Below are 17,558 nucleotides of genomic sequence, written 5' to 3'. Positions count from 1 at the left end.
TATTCGATTAGTTTCAGAGTAATGCTTACTAGACGTGCAGTTGAAGTATTACTCAACTATTATATTCACGGTAATAATAGTAGTTGGTAATAATAATGGTTTGTTGTTATGAAATAAACAATTACCCAGTTTTTTGGAGTCTTCTGTGGCCGAATCATGTTGCCAAATTGCACGAGACAGCTTCTAACTTTGAAAGGTGAGGATGACGTCACTTCCATACATTCCTCATAGCTCCCCAAGTGATAGAAGTTTCCATAGTACAGACCGACTGGCAGTTTACCAGAAGAGTCCCACACTGTGAATGGAATAAGAATGAGGAATGAAAAGAGAAAGAAATATTATCGATATTATGCATAGATTTGATAAGTAGTGAATTTCACTAATAATATAATAGTAACTTAATCATGTGATGGAGACTTTACGAAACATTGGAGTAGTTGGTGAAATGAATGGGTAACCAATGGAGCTATGAGTTGTGGACTACCTGCTCATGAAGTTATCCCCATGGTGGTGGAGGAGGGTTGACGCACACTGCATCCTTGAAATTTTTGAAGGAGCTCAAAATGAAATCTTGAAGGGTCCTAGAAAGATCAGCGTTTAGAATGACAGCATTTTATGGGTTCCTTTCAATTCAAGGGATAACAGCGGAATTAATAAAAATTGCAGACGGTAGTGAGCATCCATTGGCTCTTTGGAGGGGGGGGGGTGTCCAGTGAGTTATGTAACCAAGTTTTAGACTAGTAGTTCTGTGAACAGTAGACCTCACGCAGTATTCTCATCCACAAGTACCTGATTGAAACTATAGACCTTATGGAAATACAGCAATAGACTTGCTTCTCCACACGTCTGTGTAATCACTTGTCAGCTGAATTATGATGAATAATTCTATAGTCTGATTCTTACTCTAATATTGGCGTATGACGGAGGCTCCTTTATCCTTTTATATTATCCTTGAAATGCAAAATTTCCAAAAGCCTTGTATATACGTCGACGCGCAATCAAAAAAGGAACATACCTGTCAAATTTCATGAAAATCTATAACCGAGTTTCGCCGTGAATGCGCAACATATGAACATTTAAACATCCAAGCATTTAAACATTCAAACATTAAGAGAATTGCCAAACCGTCGACTTGAATCTTAGACCTCACTTCGTTTGGTCAATTAGGTAGTGACTTTTGGGCCCCATCTATGGATGTGCTAATTCAACATCACAGATTTCCATTACTACAGATTCCCTTACTTCAAACAAATTAATGCATTTCCTCTTCGATATTTGTATGTTTTCAAGGTGCTGGCTCTGTTTTACAGGATGAGTGGAAGCTATGATCAACCTATAATAATTGAGAATAATCATACCCAGCAGACACGTCAGGCAACTCTGGGTTTGTTGAGAGGACCTAGGGCAAAATGTACTCTTTTCCAAAAAAGCTTTCTGTTTCTGGGCCCCAAGTTTTATAATATTCTGCCACCTGACATGAAAAGTATAAATACATATAGAAAGTTCAAATCGAAATTGAGGCCTTGCCTTTTTGAATATCTTCCAGATGATGTTAAGCGATGGTTTACTGTCTTGAGATGAGCCCACATAGACCAGCACTTTGAAATTATCAATTTCAGATTTTTTCTTTCCTATTTATTAATTTCAATCATCGAATTAAATTTGTTTTTTTATCTTGATCTATTGTTCAGTTGACCGAGTCTTGCCCTGAAAATAAATTATTGTGTGTGTGTGTGAGAGAGAGTGAGTGTGTGTGCGTTTGTTATTTGCAACTAAAATCTATTATTTGACTCCTACTTGCACTCAAGTGTTATTATTTACCACTTTGCAAGTAGTAATTTGTTTCACTTGCCCTAATCATCATTTGTTTCTAATATTTTACTTAGTTAGGCTAATTGCAGAAAGATCAAAATTTTATTTTACTGTATGTGGTTATAATTCTATGTTTTATTCTGATATTATGCAGTTGTAAATTTATTTGAACTACTACATTTTTTTTAAGTTGATATGTAAAACTTTTTTGTTGTTATGAGCAAGTGAAATAAAAATATTCTATTCTATTCTATTCTATTTAACGCAGCAACATGACTCGACATCGAATTACGGGAGCCTGTAGAAATGGAAACGATCTACAACATTATTTACTCAGCGGTTTCTCCGCAAGAAATGCACCACACAAATGTGCCGCAAAACAAAGTTGCTGCGGTATCATAGTTTACTGGCCCTACACTATAGATCACCTATCTACTTCTCCTCAAATTTCAACTCTCTTGTAATAAGAATGGGAGGATTCTGATTTCTGATTTGGATCAAGCATCCTCAAATACTGTGTGCGTATGTTAGATTTTCGAAAATACCCAAAAATATGGATGTTCAGCCTCTTTTACATTATTTTTATAGTACTCATAGTCCAGTCAAAGAAAGGTTTTGAAGGGAAATGTTTGGAAGATAATTTTTGACCACGCAGTTCTGTTGAGGGTAGTAATGAGGTAAACATATCAAAAGTTTACGTATAAAAAGTCAAACTCGAACAAACTCGAAAGCTAGAGAAGATATAGAAAAAGTTGTGAATTGATATTGTAGGAAATTATGTAAGCTTCAATTTTGTATGTAACAGTTATGTCCGAAAGATACATATTTTTCGAGTTATATGCGAGAAACCAAAAAATGGTACCTTTGAACCACCCCCACCCCCTTAAAACATGGGGTAGGGGTGGGGACTTTTGATATGTTTACCTCCTCACTACCCCAAACAGAACTGCGGGGTCGGAAATTGTCTTCCAAACATTTCCCTCTATAGCCTTTTTTGAGCATTCATTGCCTGGACTATCAAGGTCACTAGAGTTTTGATGTAAGTTAGCGACTACGATGTCATTGCACCCAGTTTTTTTTTAGATTGTCCCGAAATGGAAACAATAGGTGAGTCATTGTAAAAAATCACTCAATGTTCTAGCGCGGCTCATTGTGTTATTATGATATTACCAATTTCCTAAATGGAAACTGAGCTTCAGGAATAGCGGGAATAACAGGTTCATGTCTCTCAACTCATCAGAGTGATAAAATATCAGCTCGTCCAATCGCTAGTTGTAGTATATTGATTAAGTTGTTTTGTTGGAATTGTCTTTTTTTCTATTGGTCAATACTATAGCCATCTAGTCTAAAGACTAATGACCTAATTTTTTCTATCCTAAATTACTACTTGAAAAATTGAACAGTGAATTTCTCATCAGGAACTCTTACTGCTATTGTTTAATTAATATGTTGGAATTGTAAATTATCATTTCATTTTAGAATTGTGAAGTATATTATTTATTCTTATGTAACTTATAATCGTGGGTCAAGTGGAAGAGGTGGCTCTTATTGCCTCAATTCCGCCCAAATCACTTTTATTCTAAAATGTAAATAAAAGTCATTTATCATCTATATATCTATCTTGTTCAACTAAATAATACTATTTATCTAAAATTTTCCAAAAGCAGAATGTGTAAAGTGTACTCACTCTGTAGAGCCCACGGTGTGAAGTTCTTGAACTCCTGCAAGTAGACTGCGCTGTGATTCCTACATATTGAGCTGTTGGCATTAGTGGGTATGTACATGTCCAAGAATTCGTTGGGAATTCCATTAGGGAAGATTTCTTTGGCCAAACCTTGCAGTCTTGAAGGGATGTCTCTCAGTCTGTAATGTAGTGTGTCTTCAACTGATGAGGTAACTGTAATCAATACAGTAGAAATATTATGGAATTATATATTTTTTATTGGGAATAATAATTTATAAAACTAATTGATTATCAATATGCGACTAGACTGAACCAGAAAAAACTTCTGTACATGAAAAATTCTAGATTGATTATTCTGAGACTGAACTCACAGAGTTGAGTGATGCTTGCTTTGTTTTGATCATCCGTTTCTTCACTCAATAGTACTCTTTAAAATTGAAATTCATTCCAAAACAAACATGAACACTGTACAAACAATAACCAGAATGGTTAAGAGTATGTACATATTATAAACTGTTACATGGAAATCCTTGTATGATATACGTACTCTATCTAGCAGTCAAATTCAAGCAGCAAGACTGAGTTTCTCTCAAGAGCCGTGAGGTAGCCATTACACAACAATTAATTCTCACTTATTGATGAATTTGCTGGTGCACTATCGTTTCTGTAGCTTTCCTCCTATTACAGACACCATCATCATATTCACTTCTGAATAAATCATGCACATTGAAGTATGTTACTATCCTTCTATGTGCAGGATATTGATTTTGTTTTGATGCAAACCGCTTATTAACCTGTCAAGTATATTATTTCCATGTTGCTTACCGTATGAATACTCTGATTGAGCAAACAAATCATATGTATGCCATCAAGATACTATCATGTACTCTCATATATCGAATATTGATCAACAAATTATAATTGCGATTGATCTCTAAAATTAAATGAAATATAGAATGAATTGGAAGTTCAGTATTTCCTGTGTGAAGAGTTTCACGATGATCTATGAAATACTGTACTCGAAGTGCCTACAGTTAGTATATAGTACAAAGTATACAAACTCAAAGTTTCTTTGAGCATGATTCTTATCAAATAGCATACAGAATACAGAAAAGCAATTCAAATTGAAGCTCAATATTAGCCAATATCCTAGAAGACAATATTTATGACTTTCTAATGTTACCAAATTTAGTAGAGGGATAATACAAGGTAGGTATCCTTAGATTTCTCACCCTGATTTGTGCATTCTTGTAAGAGAAAAATGATAAAAGGATAGATAGAAAGAATCAATAAATGTGTTTATTTATTTACCTTCATTGAGACACAAGATGGCCAGTAATCCAAATAGCGGCAACTTCATTACTGGAGACTCTTCATTCGAATCACTCACAAAATCAGAGAACTACCGTCCGATGTATCCTATTACAATCCTATCCTGTTACATACGACACTAGTATCGTCCTCAGCACAGTTATGACTTGTTTTGACTCGTCAAAAACTAATACTGACTCGACCTTCCCATACTAAAATTGAAAACTGGGAAAAAGTCCTTGAACATCCTTCAAAATTGATCTCAAGGCACCTCAAGAAAGGACACATGTGAAACGATTAAAAAAGTATTAAAAGTCTTGGAGATCCGATACAAAAGAAATAATCAAATTTGCCTGGGAGCTTAGCTACTGTCATGTTGAATTATAGTCGCCAATCTAATTCTAGTTTACTAACTCTCAATTATAGTAAACAAGCGCTTTGTGAGCATGACCTGTAATCGACTAACTAAACATGAGCGGGCACAATTTTTCAATTACTAAACAATTATATCTATGTTTACATGCAAGTGTACAAGGGAAAAAAGCATCTATTGTACTTGGTGAATCTCTATATCTATCTATATGTAGTTGAATAATGTCTAGAAATACAGGTATGAAATTGTATGAGGTACCAACGTCATTATTGTGAAATTCATACATAGCAATTATATCTATGTTTGAATCTGGGGGAACTTGTAAAACTAGCTCCCAAACTATTGAGTATATCTATCTATATTCATTCTCATGTATCTTGTTTTGAATTTCTTATAAATATAGGTATGAGACTATACTATTGTCTGATAGGGAATTCCGGAGGAACTTGGATATAGTGAAAAAGTAGCAATTTTGTGTGCACTATGGATTTTTTCACATAATTGTTGTGAGTAATAATTTATGGTTGACGATGAAATGACAGATGATATGGTAAATGGTAGGTGGAAGCTGCGCCTTTTGAAAGATAGAAGCTTGAGAAGATGCTTTGAAGAGAAGACAAGGAGATAAAGTAATGATTATTGTAAGGGGAGGAGAAGAGGAGAAGAGTGGATGTTGAGAATGGCGAATGAGGAGAGCGGTATTGAGTGGGAAGAAGAGGAAGGAGATGGAGAAGAAGGTGATGGTGGAGGAGGAGGAGTAAGGAAAGGAGGATGATGAAGGAGAGTAGTAGGAGAAGGAAGAGGTGAAAGAAAAGGGGGAGCATGAGGAGATACTAGAAAAGATTATTCATATTGATTCAAAATGATTTATTGTATAAGATACCATAATCATAATATAATTATGACATTGGGGGAAAAAAGGATAGTTCATTTATGATAGAACTGTATCTATTTTTGTTATTTTAAGACCCCTGATATCGAATGAAGAGAGGAAGAGAAGAATTGGATGAAGACAGATTGGACGAAATAATGGATAAGGATAAGGATAAGACAAATAAAGTAACTGAGAACTGTGGAGAAAAGTACGAATTTGAGAGGATTTTGAGATTCAGAACATCATTTTGATTGTAAAAAAAACCATAACAATCAGAACAAGAGTGAATATTGGAGGTGCAGGAGGAAGAGTGTTGAAGGAGAGGGTTGAGGAGGAGAAGAAGAAGAAGGTGGAAGAGAAAAAGAAGGTGAAGGAGAAGAAGAATACGGAATATGGGTGAATGAGAAGGTGGTGAAGGAGTTGAGGAGTAGGAGTTGGAGGAGGAAGAGGAGTAACAGTGAGAGGAAAAAAGAAGAAGAAGAGAAAAAAGGAATATGAAAAGAATGGAGGGAATGAAATTACAAGTCGGAAAAAGAGAACAGGGGAATAAAGATGAAATTATAAAGGAGAAGATGGTAAAGGAGGTTGATGAGTGGGAGTTGAAGAAGGAGGAGGAGTAATAGTGAATGAAATGAAGAAGATGAAGAAGAATAAGAAGAAATATGAAAAAGGAGAATCAATCAATCATTTTATTCAGTAAAATTCATTACAAAATCGGCCCTTAAACCTAAAAGATTTTACAGCAGGTGCCTACAAATAATAAAATACATGAATAGAAAAATAATCATGAAACTGGGAGTTTAGGAATTTAGAAATGAGTATGAGGTATTATCTAAGGATGATTGATAGGGTATAGGGTTAATAGAAGTTGGAAAAAAAGGAAAATTCAAAAACTTCAAATCATAAAGCTAAATAAAATTTAAAATAAAATATACTTGATAGGCTACTCTATAGTAAGTAAGAATCAAAATATATTAATCTTATTCAGAATAAAGGATGATATTAAGCAAAAAATTACCGGGAGTCTTAAACGTTAATTATCCATCCATATAGTATATAAAAATTATATGATATATTATGAAAAATTAGTCACTCTAAGGCGGTGGTGTTTCACAAATACTAGAATTCATTTCACCAGCAACTTAATATTCATAATATTATGGAAAAAGCAAGAAATTTAGTTATTTTTCTCTATCTAGTGTAGACTAAAGTATTGAAGCAGTAGTGTCACAATTGAAAATCATCCACAATGATAAGTTGGAAAATATCTTCGTTGGAGTAATCTCGGATGATGATTAGGAGGAAATTAAACAGCTCTGGGATAAAGGGAAATGAAGGAAAAAAGGAATAGAGAAATAAAGGGAATGAAATTACAATGCAGAGAAAGAGAACAGAGGTGAATGAAGAAGATGTTGTAAGAAGTGGGGAAACGGGAATGAGAAGAAAAAACGAGACGGTGAGAAAGGAGGGAACGAGGAAGAAGAAGAACAAGAAGATGAAACTTGTAAATATTCAAGCATGATATTGATTTCGATTACTGTACAAACTAATTTAATTTCAGTAACGTCTTTTCAATATTAGTTTTGAATTGGCAATCATTATAAAGTAAGCTTTGAAGATGATGAAATGTTTTCATCGCTCTTCGAGCAGTCCTCATTGGCTGGCACAAGCCTCACTTTAGGAGCTGCAAAAAATATAACAGAATTATTATCGATTTTTTCAATAATATTTAATCTATTAAATCACATGGAGAAAATATTATCATAAAAATATAGTATTAGTAATATTCCTTACAACATCCCAGTGTTTTCATAATAATAATATATCTCATTGTATAGGTCGTTTATGTTCCAAATTCCTAGTCGATTTTTGTTTTACTTAAGCTGTCGACTATAATTGCCTAATATTACTGTTTTGGCCGGGTGAAAGTGTAAGAGCGGCACAATATGAGATACTACCAGCGTCAATTTTCTCAACGAAAAATAACTACTAGGACTATCGGCTTGAGTTGGTAGTGAACTTTGGACATAAACGCCCTATCATGGAACATCTTATCATGCTATCTTTTTACTATGATATGTTAAAATGACTTGAAATGAAAACATAAATAAGCCGAAAAAAGTGAGGGAGTGTATGTAACTCATAGTATTTATTAGGGTATTGTTAATTCAAGTGAATACAAAATTGACATGATTTACAGAATGTAGTATTGACATAATATTTGTATTATAGTTATGAAACTATTAGAGGGAAAACTCAGTGATAACTATTTTGATCATAATTACAGCAATAATAATTAAAAACCCCAACTTTGAAAAAATACGAGATTCGTAGGTGGGAGAGAAATAATTTTACTTACAATAATCTATCATCTCTCCCTTTTTGTTGTAGAATTTTGCCGTTTTGGTAGTGCTATGCTCTCCTTTCAGAACCACTGTTTGGAGCATGTAGAAAGTATCCGTGCCCTAGTGGAGAAAATAAGTTTCATGATCAAAATCATATAAAACGAGAAGTGAAATGAATAACAAACATTTTTTTGTGAAATACACCACATACTTTCAATTCTCCATAAGAGCTGCAATAATCAAGTTTGACACCATCATCTGGAATTCCCGTGTTATCATTTTAAATCATCAATTAAAGTTTTGAAAAAAATACAGCTCATTAACAATACTATATTACTTGTCAAGAAGCAAAATAAGTTCTTCACCACCAACAGCAGTTTCAGAATTCTATCGGTAATGCTATTCAAAAATCTGTTTAAAACTGTGATGATTATTGACTGAGTAACTACACAATTATTGCATCAAAAAAAAAACAGCTGAATTTTTTTCCAAAGCATTCGTGTGACCTCTAACATTCCCTTATTCAGTAGGGAATACCGTAGTACGAATTACAAAGTAAAATTCAATAGTAAATCAAACTCATGAATAGGCTCATGAACAAAGGATTTCACTAGAAGCTCATGAAAATATCATCACAAGTGGGATATTCAAATAAGCGATCACTACCTTTGCATTTCTATTGCATCGAATGGAATCTCTATTGTTATGATCAGTTTAAATCAGCGGTTGACAGTCACATAATATCAAGCAGTATAGTGTATTTCTTCTAATTTCTTGTAAATCTATCTATTTTGATATCTGATTAAGTGCTCTATTCATCTCAAATAATTGAATTTGGACTCTATCTATTTATCCAATCAGTTTAAATAGTCAATTGAAAAGTTTTGCATTGAATCGTTCTCTTAGTTGAGTGATAATCTCATTAGAATTCTCGAGAGAATATTATTGTAGAGTTGAGGCTCCAAATTCAATCAATGACGTGGGGCAAAATCCCTCCCATGAGTTCATGAGATTGAAACTCACATAATCTGGATCCTTGCACATGAAAGAGCGATGCTCAATTTTCACATCCTGATTTCCATAGACTCTCACTTTTGGGTATTCGAAGCCTGGATCTGCCACTGTCTCACAACTGGAATTACAAATATTATCCAACAAATTAAAAACACATTGAAATTATAATTTTTAAAATCAAGTAGAACTAACGCTTGTCTCTAGTTCACAATTAGACTGAAAATTGTACTTATACTGATTTGGTGATATACCCATTTGAACTGTTACATTTGGTCTAAATTTGGAATAGGACTCAAGGTTGACCTAATTTTCCCTCTCTCAATTATTTTGATTGATAGGAGTGTTAGGAAAATAAAGAATTTTCCTGATTCGCTTGGATTGCCATAGCTAAATTTCTTTTTACAAGCTTTCCAGTGCCACTATTCAACCTTTCAAAATTACAAAAGTAGATCAGTAATAGTTTTTTACAATTGTTTTGTGATTCAGCTTTCAAGTCACGTTACCTTTAACTCTCTTCTATTTCTACTCACAATTATCTACCATCTACTGTTTCAAGTTCTAAAACTATATAAAAAATATATAGGTAATATAAAAAAACCTTGAAAGAGATTATATCGTAGTTAGTAAGGTAAATGATATGCGTTTATGAGTAAGGGCGAGCAATTTTACTTATAATCCCATATAAGCTCCAATTATAATTTAAATATTTTAAATCTTGATGGCGCCAGCGGAAAACAAGTTCCTAAAGCCAAACTGTTAGCCCTGATATCCTATACTATTAAACGAGCAATTTCTGTTTATATGTTTAGATGTTTGGATATTTAGAAGTTTATATTTCACCGGATCTCGAAAACGGCTCTAACGATTCTCACGAAATTCAGAACATAGTAGGTTTATAATATAAAAATTCGATTGCACTAGGTTTCATCCCTAGGAAAATTCGCTAGAGTACATTAAAAGGATAATTATTATTCATCCTTGGAAAAACAGCTAATAATAATTATTTCGTCGTCTGTAGATTATGGAAGTGAATGAGCGAATCCACGTGTGTAGGACTCGGTCAAAATTATGACTCAGATGTTGAACTTTTGTAATTATTCAATCAGGTAGGCCTACTAAGTGCCGGTTGCAAAAAAGCCGGATAATTTTTAATCCCGATTAATTCCAGTAGATTAATCTTTTTGAAATGGTCTTCTCTGATTTGGTTCACGTGAAGTCAATCACGATTAAAATTTAACCGGCTTTTGTGCAACCGGGCCTTTGTGAGGGAAATTTTTGCATTCCTATCGGAATAAATCTCAATTTACTGTGATTAGATAGAACATTTCTGTAGGAACTATGAATGTTATTATAATTTCTTCTTTTGTAATAGATTGTTTATGCTTTTGTACTCCAGAGCGAAGCTCGGTCTCCGATATTAGTAACTATATACGTGAAACTACTATTTTAGCGTTTTGTATCTTTTGCCATGTTTCGAAATGACGGCGTATCAAGTGAGCTTACAAGCTGTAGTTTCTTTTATCTTTACCATGTTATTTTCCCATCAGGCCAAAAGCCTTGATTTCGGTCTGTTCTATCTATTAGCATTGCTTAGGCTGAACTTGACCTTGCTTTGACATCATTTCGTTGCTTCAAATTTCCACCGTATCAGAAGCGCGGCTCTCACGTTAACGCCACTATCTCTCCAATGCTATTTTCACGGTGAATCTCCGATGTTAGTGAATAGCTTGCTACAAAGCGTATCAAATCATGTTATATCGCGTTGAAAAGCGCTTGGAACACGTTTTTGGTTATTCTCATCGACTTTTCCAACACAGATATGCATGAATAGCCTGCATGTTTTATCAATTTTATCACACTGGGAAGCATTAAAAAATTGTTGGATTGTTTTTTTTTGTATAGTCTTTGTTTCATCATATCTCACTTCCCATGTTCAACACTGCAATACGTTACAACGCTCAAGGAAGTCTTAAAAACTTGGTAATATCAAAAAGCTTATATTTTTCCTTTGATATACTGATTCGATCGTTTTAAACAGGCTTCCAACAAAACAGGCATGAATTAATACTCTGCATAAACTGCATTTTGTTCATGATCTTAGAAAGATGCTCCTAGCCTCTCTGTACGAAATAAATCTATTCGATTAATAGAAAGAATATGATTGTATGTTTACTTACTCTTGTGGAAATGGAAAACACTTTGGAAAACAGGGGACCATAGGAGGAGGTATATTCATTGTTTTATTCCTGAAGAAGTAAGAAGAGCATTAGTCAAGTTTTACCAATTGCAAAAAACAAATACTGTATACAATAATGGTAATCAAAATGGGAACATCAACATGAAATAACCTCACAAACTTCAAAACAACACATAATGTGATGTTCAAAGTTTCTAGAATTTATTTATTTATTTATTACAATATTACATACATAAAGTAAGTAACATTACACATATCCAAGCTCTTTCGAGCATGACCGCATATGGGAGTATCGAATACATACATATAAATTATGAATTTCACATGATACCGATAAGAAAAAAAAATATATATATATATATATATTATATATACAGAATTCAACAGGAATGAACTTTGAAGGTTTGAACATTCAATTTTTCTTAAAAAAATCAATTGTTTTTTATTATTAATTTGATAATGAACATGTAAGCTAATAATGTGTAGACCAATAACTTACATGCTTTCATTGAATTTTCTTTGCCATTCTGGACTACCTGGAAAGTCTGGTCTCCTCCTATAAGACGAATAGGTAGATGAATGACTAAATTGGTTCAAATGTGAACAATCAGTTCATGGGTGATATAAATGGATGGATTATTTATTGTTTATTGTTTTTGAAGGGACGGATTCAAGGATCCAAAGGTTCAAAGAACCCCACACGTCAACCGAAGCTTATTGTGTTCCCAAGTAATATGTTAGTTAAGCAAACCAATACCTGTGTCCTTTACAAGAACCAGGAGTTTTTTTCCTATACTAACATCTCATTCATCACCTGGTTGCTTGTCGCAATTCAGTGTGATATGCTTGGCAGTCTCTTCAGACTGATTAGTCCTCGTGACCTACGTGAGTTCCACTCCTGGCCTTCTTTGGAGGTCCTTCCGTTGAGGAAGGGGAGGCCAAGCTGCCTCTAGGGCGCCTGGTCACCCTTGACTCAGCCTCTTGACCCGAATTTGTGCCTGGAGTTTCACCCATCTCTGTTCTCTTGGTTTTTTTTCTTTTTGCCCCTCTGAAACTCCGCAGGCTCAAAATCCTCACCTCTCCCAAGAAGTTTTGCCTAAACGGCCGCACTTCTTTGAGCAGTGGCGAGGTTTGGTCTCTTCACCCACAAACTAATGACCTACGTGATTGGATGAAAATGACTGTAATTTGTATTTAATAATTAGTTTTGTAATTTGAAATTGAATGAAGACTCACATTCTCACATTCCATCTTCAAATTTTCTTTGCCTCTGTAGACTGCCTGGTAACTCTACACTCTTCATAATATGTCAATTGAAAATAATCATAATCATATTATAGGACTTATATTATGAGACAAATAAATAGGTAAAGCATGAAAATTATTGGAAATATGATCAATAAATTCATGAAAGAAATGAATGAATAGATAGCATTGTATTTGAATATTGTATATAATACTCACATTTCCTCATCGAATTTCCTTTTCCATTCTGGACTGCCGGGAAAGTCTGGGCCTTTCCTATAGGGACAAATCGGTAGGTTCAAGTTTAAATTAGAGGGAATATGATTAATATATTATTTACATAAATGAATAGCAAGTGCTATAATCAAAGGCTGAATAAAACTTACATTTCCTCTTCGAATCTTCGTTTCCATTCTGGACTGCCTGGGAAACCTGGTTTGTTCCTATAAAAAGATCAACATTCGGAGAATTATGATGCAAAATCAACTGAGGCCTATGAAGGCCTGATAAATTGCAATGATCTAGCAAATGAGAATATCTTCACTGAATCAAACTCTTTTCAACGTATAAAGAACCAGACAATGGTGAACAAAGATGAAATCTCTTCTTAGAGTATCTCCATACTCAGAATTTCCTATGCAGATAAATCCAGAGAGGAGAGACTAATAGATAGATAGATAGAGAATAACTTAGAGTTCTGTTCTCTCTGGATGACCAGATAAATACATGAAGTAGGAGTGAAACGATCAATTTGAATATTGAATCTATGAATTTCACTCACATTGGTAGGCTTTCCTTAAAATTTTTCATCCAACCTGGATTGCCTGGGAAATTTGGATCTTTCCTGCAAATATGAAACAAAAATTACTCAATGCACTGAAAAGTATGAAAGCTTACAGAAAGGATAATTAATCAATATCAAGTCAACAAGTTCATTCAATTTTATAATCGCACTTTTCATAGAGAATCAATCCATAATCCGGATTCAAAGAGAATAGAGACAGATATTTTCTATATTCAATTCTACGTTGATAACTACTCTCGAGGTGGATAGGTAGAGTTCAACTGTCGACTACAAATTTCAATGAAATCTCTTCTTACAAAGAAAGTAACAGGACTTATTCGATTAAAAAACTTCCAATTATCGATACATAGAACTGTCGAGCTTCAACCAAAAGGAAGTAATTGGAAAACTTCTAGCTTGACTCTCAAACAGTAGTTCTCCAATGAGAACTAAACAGAATGGTCAGTCTCGTAGAGACTCGTAGAGACCATCATTTCCATGTTTGATAAGTGTAATATACTACTTCACTTGAACTCTCATGATAGTTTAATGAATTGAATATTGGACAATTATTATGATGTGAGTAGAGAGAAACAAAATTCAAATATGCATGTAAAGAGGAAAAGAATGATGTCTTAGTACAACCAGAGAAAACTCCTATAATACTTCTGCTGTATTCTGTGGAAAATACGGAGTGTATACGGAGGGTATAAAATAAATACAGAGTATGCTGTATTCTGTGGTACAACCATATTGAAAATATAGCCTACATAATATTTTTTCAAAAACTCCTACTTACATGAAATCCATGCCCATACTAGCTCCATCCCTGTGGAGAGATAAGATAATAATTCTTTAGATGGGATCTGACAAAAAACACTGTCAATAAAACTCAATTAGAAAAATTGTTTGATTCATTTGAAGGTATGAACAGAAAGAGTAAATCGCTCGTGAGTCATCCTTGAAAATTGGTGTCACTGAAGAACTTTGCAATGATAAAAACATTTCGAGTCATTGATATACTCGTACATAATAGTGGATAAAGATGTAGAAAGCTCAATAGCGAGCTTATATCTACATATTATCGACTTGACCGTTTTGTTCTCACCCTAAGGCTAGCTACACATTTATAAACAGGAAAGCTACACTATAAATTCTATTGAATGAAATAGATGATCTAGAATAAATGATGTTTGTCAAGCTCCGTTTAATCTGATAGAATTCATAAGGACGGCAAAATATCGTACGAACAAAAATCGTACATCTCTTCCATCATCTAACCCATTATCTTCATTCTTCCCCATCACCCACGCAAAACCATAAAGCTTTGAGTGGTCCATGATTGTTATTTATAATTCGGTCTCTCGATTAAGATAGTAATAAAATGAAAGACGGAGCTCGAGGAATTCCCAGAATGGAATAGATATTATTTCATTGGGACACAATGAAATATATCAAGTACACTCCTATTCTATCACAACTAGTTTCAACTCTCCAAGAGTTATTTTCAAGGAGTGTGAATAAAATGAAATAAACTACTCTCAGTAGCCCTGGAAAGAGAATTTGATACTATTGTTTCATAATATTAAGTTATCAGTTTCCAATGGATGATCCCGTTTGCTTACTCAAAAATCACACAAACCAGTTGGTTCACAATAAAAATTCATTTATAAATTCATGCTCTATCTTCCAGGTAGTATCATATTTCCCGACTTAAAAAACAATCATATGAACACTTCCAAATTTTAATGAGGAATACAATAGAAGATTATTACAGAACACAATGAAAACACGATTGAAATAGTTTGAAAATACTTACAATTCAGTAACTCCATTGATAACTATGATAAAACTTACACAGAACACTGCTGTAGTCAACATCTTCACAGTCTGAAGAAACTTTAGTTACTGTTGAATTTTATGATCGGCAAGCCTTTTTAAATTGCTAATAGACCGTATACTTAACACGTCATACTCTTTGAGAGATAAACATCGCGAAATTTTTCGTAGAAATTTATGAACTATAAGAAGATATGAGCCAACAATAATCGGTTCGTCTTCATCTTATTTTCTTCGAGAATTCTCTAGAATATTCACAGATTTTCTCAACCATTAGGATAAAATGTGAGTAACAATGATGCGGTCTACGGTCCCCATGTCAATATTCCATGAATTTTCTCAACTATTCAAAGATGCTTGTCAACAAAGTATTTACAATCTTTTGTCTCCAACTCAATCATCATTTGGATTTACTATAGTTGTGACAAGTCATTATTATTCGAAAAATGAGATAAAAATGTAGAATTTCAGAGCTGATGATATTCCATTATTGTAGATTTCCAGTTGCTTTGATAATATTATCAGAGGAGAAAAGTTACACAATAACTTCAAATAGAGAATAGTCTCACAAATTCTGAAAATATGTTTCAATGGTCACAGTAAATTCTTTATTCCTATTTATTTCTTGATGATTAAGAGTAGCCCTAACTAAAGAGGGTGTTGAGGACAATACAGAGAATAGATTATTGAATAATAAATGTATTTTTAGTTTTTCTCTCCCATTCAGTGCTTCTTGTGAAAATTATAATAATAATAACATTGAAATTGAATTGAAATTTTTTTAACAGTGAATAGACCTACATAACTGAGAAAAGTTTAAATAGCAAGAAACAAAAATACATGGAAAGTGATAATTTGATAACCTAGTGAACAACGAAACTATTTTTCTTAAGTAAGCAAACAGTGTAAGGTCAGTATGAGTTAATCAATTTCTGAGACAAGTCATACAAGAACCAAACTATTACGATAATTATAAGGTGGAGAATAGCGTGACCGTAAAATTACAGAGCTCGTTATGTGAGCTATTATTATCTGTCATAGTAGTTTATGCTGCATTATAGCAGCAGTTCTACGCAGCAGTAGGTCACTGTCATTCCACATTATGCATCACTGTATCCTTGTAAAATAAACTTTTTCCTCCACCTACTGTCAAAAGTACTTACTTTACTCCCTGAAACATGATACTAAAGTGTCACTTTTTCGCTCTCGGTACTAAAAAACAGAAAAACTCCCTAGGGAGTAAAAGTGACTCCATTTAAATAACATGGGAAGCATCTCTATTTTAAAAACGTACATTTGGAATAGGTCAGAAGGTCTAAGCTCAGATGAGGAAGCATATAGAGTAGTCATTAAACCAACTTAATTCAATACATCAACCAGACATTTGATCGATTTATAAAATTTATGTTTGTATGCTGAAATTATTATTTAACTTCATATCACTATACTAAAAAAATGTATATATTTTTTCTTTTATTCCATGTTATTCAAAATATCAGCCAACGAATATTACTTATTAACTAATTAACTAATTAACTAATTAACTAATTTGTAACGGGAACTTCATCATAGCTGTAGTTTTGGCTGTCATTGTTACAACTTTAGCCGACAGATAGTGCTGTCGGAGGAGAACTGTGATTACAAGCCAGCTGTTTCTGTTTACTTTTTAGATTACGTTGTAACACATTGTTTGGTCACATACGTTTTTAAAAATTACTTTATTAGCAGTTTTTATAAAAATGTAGGTGGAGGAAAAATGTTGTGTATATCACGAGTGAAAAATGTTTTTTCTCCCTCAGGAAAATTGTTGCCCTCGGCTTCGCCTCGGGCTTCAAACTTTTCCCTCAGGGAGAGAAAACAGCACTTTTCACTCTAGATATACATATATCCATTTTGTATTCTAAAACCATAGACTTAATCTGCGTATACAACAAAGTTATTAACAAAATGTTTATTTCTCCGTCCTTATAGATTCTACTAGATTGAACGGAATTTGACAAACACATATTATGTTCATCATGTGTATGATGACTTATGTTCAATCTATTAGAATCTATAAGAACGGAGAAATAGAAAGGTC

The 17,558-nt window shown here is 33.6% G+C and overlaps 2 protein-coding genes across 11 annotated transcripts in view; both read right to left on the bottom strand.

The window, feature by feature from the left end:
- LOC111050402 (nose resistant to fluoxetine protein 6) overlaps positions 1 to 5,705 on the bottom strand; it is a 30,851-nt gene extending 25,146 nt beyond the window's left edge. Inside the window, exons 1-3 of the mRNA XM_039438819.1 lie at positions 4,808 to 5,705; positions 3,500 to 3,709; positions 126 to 295 (exon numbers count right to left, since the gene is read on the bottom strand). Of these exons, the coding sequence (XP_039294753.1) occupies positions 126 to 295; positions 3,500 to 3,709; positions 4,808 to 4,856 (429 nt within the window). The 5' untranslated portion in view covers positions 4,857 to 5,705. The remainder of the gene's footprint in view (positions 1 to 125; positions 296 to 3,499; positions 3,710 to 4,807) is intronic.
- Positions 5,706 to 6,725: 1,020 nt separating this feature from the next.
- Positions 6,726 to 15,633, bottom strand: LOC120353802. 10 transcript variants are annotated; one of them, XM_039438820.1, is made up of 10 exons: positions 15,459 to 15,592; positions 14,439 to 14,468; positions 13,637 to 13,699; positions 13,242 to 13,298; positions 13,075 to 13,131; positions 12,110 to 12,166; positions 11,591 to 11,659; positions 9,423 to 9,531; positions 8,414 to 8,519; positions 6,726 to 7,738 (listed from the first exon to the last, which is right to left on the bottom strand). In XM_039438820.1, exons 1-10 carry the CDS (start codon positions 15,518 to 15,520, stop codon positions 7,653 to 7,655), a joined length of 696 nt encoding a protein of 231 aa, XP_039294754.1. In that variant the 5' UTR covers positions 15,521 to 15,592; the 3' UTR covers positions 6,726 to 7,652. The 10 variants fall into 10 exon arrangements, with proteins under 10 accessions (XP_039294754.1, XP_039294759.1, XP_039294758.1 ...); XM_039438825.1 differs by having other exon boundaries at positions 15,497 to 15,561; XM_039438824.1 differs by lacking the exon at positions 13,242 to 13,298 and having other exon boundaries at positions 15,459 to 15,629.
- Between the last annotated feature and the right edge of the window lie 1,925 nt (positions 15,634 to 17,558).

Source organism: Nilaparvata lugens, chromosome 12, assembly GCF_014356525.2.
Source record: "Nilaparvata lugens isolate BPH chromosome 12, ASM1435652v1, whole genome shotgun sequence".
Classification (NCBI taxonomy): Eukaryota; Metazoa; Arthropoda; class Insecta; order Hemiptera; family Delphacidae; genus Nilaparvata; species Nilaparvata lugens.
This window is presented reverse-complemented; position numbering and strand designations above follow the sequence as displayed.